The following is a 6,419-nucleotide window of genomic DNA, read 5'->3' as shown; positions in this document are numbered from 1 at the left end:
GCTTTCATGCCTAAGGCGGGTCTAGAACTCACGGTCTTCTGCTGATTGGCCCAAAGTCACACACTTGGCTTCCATACCTAAGACAGTAGTAGAACTCACTGTCTGCTGATTGGCCCAAAGTCATGCAGTTGGCTTTCATGCCTAAGGCGGGACTAGAACTCACGGTCTTCTGCTGATTGGCCCAAAGTCACACACTTGGCTTCCATACCTAAGGCAGTACTAGAACTCACTGTCTGCTGATTGGCCCAAAGTCATGCAGTTGGCTTTCATGCCTAAGGCGGGTCTAGAACTCACTGACTTCTGCTGATTGGCCCAAAGTCACCCAGATAGCTTTCATGCCTAAGGGGGGACTAGAACTCACGGTCTTCTGCTGATTGGCCCAAAGTCACCTAGCTGGCTTCCATGCCTAAAGTTGAACTAGAACTCACTGTCTCCTAATGATTGGCTCGAAGTCACCCAGCTGGCTTTCATGCCTAAAGTGAGATTAGAACTTACAGTTTCTTGGTTTCCAGACTGGTTCTTTGACCACTGCACTAAACTGTCTCTCGGATAGTTATTTATTTAAATGCCAGGCTTATACGGCGCTCCCATCAAAGCCAAATCTGCAGCTTCCATTATCTATTGCCTCGCCCACCATGCTGAAAAATCCTCCATGGGAATTAACCCTTCTGCACTTTTCCGTTTTGCAAAGAAACGATGGGAGCCAAAGAATTTTACAAACGCAGCTGTGCCAATTTGTGCAAACGGTTAGCTGTGTAGTTGCTTGGGACTCTCTTAGGTGCTCATGCAGATTCAGAGCCTCCTTTGTCTCTGAGGTCTACAGGCAAGTATCTGACTGTCGAAAGAAATGGGAGGGTTGGCCCTTTGTGATAAAAAGGGAAAGAAATCCAGATGTCTAGGATAAGCATCTCTTCTGTCCGACAGCTCACCTAAGGATCTAACACAACTTCTGGAGGAGGGAATGAATGGACTGGCAATATTTGTGCGCGAGGATTTTTTCCCTCACTAGAAGCACAAATAGCCAGGCTCAAGTTATCATATTTTGGGCAGGTTATGTAAAGGCCCAGCTTCTGATAAAACTGATGCAGCCTTAGTAGTACAGTGGTTTAAGGCACCCTGTTATTAAGCTGGTTATTAAGACCAGATGCCTGCAATTACTGCTAGTTCGAATCTCCCCAGGCTCAAGGTCGACTCAGCCTTCCATCCTTTCTAAGGTAGGTGAGATGAGGACCCAGTTTGTGGGGGCAATAAGCTGACTTTGTATAAATATACAAAAGGATGAAGGCTATTGCTTAGCGCATTGTAAGCCGCCCTGAGTCTCCGGAGAAGGGAGGCATATAAATCAAATTAAAAAAAAAAAAAAAACTACCCTGTTTCCCCGAAAATAAGACCCAACTGGAAAATAAGTCCTAGCATGATTTTTCACTATGCTCATACTGTAAGCCCTACCCCCAAAATAAGCCCCAGTTAAGATTGCCAGCCAGATGGGTGCATTTAGTACCGTATTTCCCCCCCCCACAAAATAAGACCTAACCAGAAAATAGGCCCTAATGCGTCTTTTGGAGCAAAAATTAATATAAGATCTAGTCTTATTTTTGGGGAAACACGATAGTATAGGAGGAACAAAAGAGAAGAAGCTGGAATCAGTTACTTGGGTGATAGAAGTAAGTTTGGAAGATCTGAAACGCTAAATTAGGGACAGATCGCCGCAGAGAAGATCTGTCCATATGGTTGCTAAGAATCCCCACAGATCCGATGGCTCATATTCAACCAACCTGCAGTTCCATGCCGATTCTCAGCCCTAAAGTCTTCCCATCCTGCCTCTTCTCCCTTTCTCTCTTCTAATCCACCGTATCCAACTAGATGCAGGTTTTTGCGTTCTTGACATAAAGATACGAGAAGGGGAAAATAATAATAATGCAAGCCTTTGTTGGATTCGCACGCAGGGCCTGAAAACGAGATCCGTGGTTCAACGTTTAAAAAGAAGACTTTGGTTTTCAAAATTTACCATGGCCCCGCCTTCCTTCTCTTAAATCTCTCGGTTGAAAATGTAGGGTATCTCCGAATAAAACAGAATTGCAGCTGTTATTATTTCACTCCGCAGATCAAGAAATAAACCTGCCCTTTTCGAGTGGGAGAGGAAAACTCACATTTTTTCCCCCTTCCCACGCAACCTTCTGCCGACGATGCTTTGTTTTCTACATCTGCCGTTCTCGAATAACGTTAGAAAATATGAACATCTCTTATCAGATTGCAAAAAGGACGTGGAGGTTAACTAAGTCTCCAGTTCGTGTCTTACGATCAAGGCGTGGTCGAGAAAAATCTCCTCCGACAATGTGCATAAAACTATAAAAAAAATAATCGTTTAAAACATAATAAATGGATTAAAAAGAAAACAAGAGGCGAATAAACGCAAGGGGCAGCCTTGATGGGCCCCTGAGTCTTTTTCTGCCGTGTCAGTTTTCTATGTTTCCTCCTACAGGCGAAGATATTGAGGAGGGGGGAGTCACGTTTTCTCCCCCACCCTCACAGTCTCCTGCTACACCCCTCCCACAAATGCCATCGTGGCTGAACAAATCCAATTATTGGTGGATTGATTTTATTTTATTTATTAAATTTATATGCCGCCCATCACTTGCGCCCTGATCTCTGGGCAGCTTCTAAAGAGGACGAGAAGATTTTTATTTTATTTTTAAAAGAGAGATAATACAAAATTGGCAAAGAAACGCCAGTTGACACTGGAGCTACCGGTTCCTGCTTCAGGCTCCAAGGTCTCCTTAGTGATGGGCTGGTGGCGTCTCCCACCACCCAGCTACGGGGGTGGGGGGTGGGGGTTGCAAGCGTGGCTGCAGATTTTGTGCAGCCTCTTCGGGGAGGCTGTTGGAGAAGGCGTGGCTGGTTGGGGTAGTAGGAATATTTGCTTGCCAGGTTCTTGCCTGGGTGGGTGCAACGGTTTGGCCTGGCTGGGCATCGACTGCAGCTGAGCTTCCACTGCTGGTGGCACCTCGGCTTGCTAAACGGGGAAGGGACCCTTTGGGGGAAGCCGGAATCGCTCAAGGAAGCAAGTGGTAGTACAGTGGTCTAAGGCACCCTGTTATTAAGCTGGTTATTAAGACCAGCTGCCTGCAATTACTGCAGGTTCAAATCTCGCCAGGCTCAAGGTTGACTCAGCCTTCCATCCTTTCTAAGGTAGGTGAAATGAGGACCCCAATTGTGGGGGCAATAAGCTGATTTTGTATAAATATACAAAAGGATGAAGGCTATTGCTGAGCGCATTGTAAGCCGCCCTGAGTCTCCGGTGAAGGGCGGCATATAAATCAAATTAAAAAAAAAAAAAGTGAAAAGATACTGAACGAGCCCGGAGAAAAAAAAAGATAACGCTTGGTTTTTGTTTCGGCTGCAGGCATAGTTTGCTCGTTTTAGCTGATAGGTTTCTTGAGATGTTCCCTCCCGTTAGCATCTTCCTGCTTTTAAGGGGCAGGAGAAAACTGGGAAGAAAACAGGTCTTTTATTCACGCGGGGATCAAATCCATCCATCCATCCATCCATCCATCCGTCTCAGCTCGTCGGATTCCACCTTCCTGCAGAAGGGTGGGGTGGTGATGGGGCCGATAGGGAGGGCTGGGCTTTGTCTTCGGCTAATCTCTTCCATCTTTTGCACCTTCTGGTTGTTTTTTGTTTTAACGGCAGTCGTCCCGTTAACCTTGCAAGCTCTGGGTTTCCTTCTTCTAGCCTCCCCCCCCCATCCAATAATTGCATCCGCTAATCCAGTTTGAGAAGGAAGAAGAAGAAGATGGGTACCAGTTCTCCAAGGCAAACCTGGCAGCTGTAAAAACCCCTTTGTCATTGTCAGGAAATCGAAATATCTTGCTGGCGGGGGTGGGGGTGGGGGGTGGGGGGAGAGAAGCAGATTGTTTCCAAGCGCCATATGGGGAATGCACCTGGTGCTCCCCCCCCCTCTCTTCCTCCCCCCCCCTCCTCCCTTTCACAGAAGCTCCAGGATCTTCCACTCCCAAGGCAGAGGAAGCTGGGCCCAGTCCTTGGCTTCATCTATAGGCCGTTTCTGCACGAAAGTCACAAGAGGCGGGGCTGTTGCCCCAGCCGCCGCGCCCCCACCCCCTTTCCACCTCTGCCTGTCTCCTCCAGCCAGCTGCAATGAACGTGGGTTTTCTGGCATGGGGGGGGGGCGCGGCTCCTTTTCCGAAGGCATCTCCTGGTTCCAGCTGCCTCGGAGCATCCTTAAGCAGAGGGCAAGACTCTCTGCCAGGGCATTTTGAGAAGGCGCGAGCTCACCAGTGCTGCGTACACACCCCATAGCCACAGCACCTTCCTGCCAGCCAGTTTGTGCATTTTTGCACATTGCCTTCCCTTCTCACTGACCATGCCTAGCAGTTGGCTCCTGGGAATATTTCTGGGGTGTTTTTTCTCTCTCTCTCTCACTCTCTCTCTCTCTCTCTCTTTCTCTCTCTCTCTCTCCATCTCCCCCTCCCCCCATCTCTCTCTCCATCCCTCCCTCTCCCTCTCTCTCTCTCTCTCTCCCTCTCCTTCTCCCTCCCCCATCTCTCTCTCCATCTCTCCATCCCTCCCTCTCCCTCTCTCTCTCTCTCTCTTTCTCTCTCTCTCCATCTCCCCCTCCCCCATCTCTCTCTCCATCTCTCCATCCCTCCCTCTCCCTCTCTCTCTCTCTCTCCATCTCCCTCTCCCTCCCCCATCTCTCTCTCCATCTCTCCATCCCTCCCTCTCCCTCTCTCTCTCCATCTCTCCATCCCTCCCTCTCTCTCTCCATCTCTCCATCCCTCCCTCTCCCTCTCTCTCTCTCTCTCTCTCTTTAGAAGAGGACAAATGATGGAAGGTGATTTGCGCTTTCCATTTCTAAAACTCTCAGAAACAGAAACAGAGAAAACCCGACGGCGGAAAAAAACCTAGCGGGACATCGAGTCTGCCCTTCTGAGTTTTTTTTTTTTTTTTAAATTATGTTTAAAAAAAAAATATTTTTTTTTTTGGTCGGATGACGGACATGCTGTTTGTCCCAAGGATGTTTTTAAAGGAGCCTTTTTTTTTTTTTTTCCCCAACACGGCACAGCTCTTAAAAAAATAAATAAAAATCTTTGCAAACCTTCCTTGGCTTAGATTTGCCCAAACGGGTCCGATTGTACTAGCCACACACCATCCATCCGCTTTAAAAAATAAAATAAAATAAAGATGGAAGACGTAACCCAAGACACGTTTAGGATCGGAGAGCAGGCGCAGGCATAGAAACCCCTTAAGAACAGGAACCCCCCCCCCCGCATGTCTCTTTGCCCCCCTGCCCCACCCCCCACCCCATCCCCATCCAGGCCTTCTTCTCTGGGAAGGGAAAGGGGGTGCAGCTCTGCAGTGGTTATCACAGCCCCTGCGGGAAAAGATTGTTGGGGCGCGAGTGTTGGCTCTCCTTCAGCACCATGGAGGGACCACTCCCTCCTAGAAAGCTTGCAGCTCTCCCCCCTCTGATACGGCTAACCCAAACGTCTTTTTGCAAATTAAAAAAATAAAAAAAATCACATTTGGGGACCATTTCCAGTTGGTAACAGAAATCTCTCATCATCATGCCATGGTCGCAGGCAAATCTACCTTATCCTCAGCCCATCCACGCAACCTGGACACCCCGAAAAGCAAAATAAAGAATAAGAATTAAAAGACTACGATGCTTGGCTTTATGGAGAGAGCTTTGCCAGGGGAAGAAAACCCCCTCTATCACAACCCCAGGCTTGGAAAGGAGAAGGGCGAATTGCCTCCAATCTTGCAAAAGGAAATAAAAATACTGCCCTAGGAAGGAGACGGCTGCAGAGAAAGCCAAAAGAAGAAGAAGAAGAAGAAGAAAAGAAAAAAAAAGGGAAGCCATCCCTGGTTTTACGGTACCTGAAACGGTGCTGGCCATGGTGGGGATGGTGAGATGGGCGGTGGAAGGACGGCTGCAGAATGCAGAGGAGGAAGAGAAGGAGCAGGCTGCCTTGTGCTGCCGGAGTACTGCAATGCTGTGGAAGGAAGGGGAGCTGTGACTCAGCTGGAGGGGGGCTGTGGCTCTCCGAGGAGGGAGGAGAAAGAGGGGGACGCCTGTGCGAAGGGGAGGGAGGGAGGGAGGGAAGGAAGGAGGCTACAAGGAAAAGAAAGGAAGAAAAGACACAAGGGTGGCCAGATTGGAAGACCCAACTGGCTAGCGAGACTTGGCTTTGGAGAGCCAAAGCTTTCCAGTTTCTTAGGGGTGGGGGAAGATGTAGAGGCTCTGGATAAATGGGGCGAGGAGGAGAGACACACCCAAATATTGGAGATTCCCCCAATGCAGCCCTTCTCTGGTTCAGCACCGATAAGAAAGGGACCAGCTACCCATCTTGAAGGCTAAAACATACGAAGAACGGTTGCAGGAACTGGGTATGTCTAGT

General features: G+C 48.5%; 1 protein-coding gene across 1 annotated transcript in view; it reads right to left on the bottom strand.

Moving 5' to 3' along the window:
* STMN3 (stathmin 3) overlaps positions 1-5,922 on the bottom strand; it is a 45,110-nt gene extending 39,188 nt beyond the window's left edge. The window contains exon 1 of the mRNA XM_070941834.1: positions 5,899-5,922. Within this exon, the coding sequence (XP_070797935.1) occupies positions 5,899-5,917 (19 nt within the window). The 5' untranslated portion in view covers positions 5,918-5,922. The remainder of the gene's footprint in view (positions 1-5,898) is intronic.
* Between the last annotated feature and the right edge of the window lie 497 nt (positions 5,923-6,419).

Source organism: Pituophis catenifer, unplaced genomic scaffold (genome assembly GCF_029215685.1).
Source record: "Pituophis catenifer annectens isolate HBS135680 unplaced genomic scaffold, rPitCat1.0.hap2 SCAF_3, whole genome shotgun sequence".
NCBI classification, from domain to species: domain Eukaryota; kingdom Metazoa; phylum Chordata; class Lepidosauria; order Squamata; family Colubridae; genus Pituophis; species Pituophis catenifer.
Note: the sequence above shows the minus strand (reverse complement) of the source record. Positions and strands in the feature narration are given on the sequence as shown.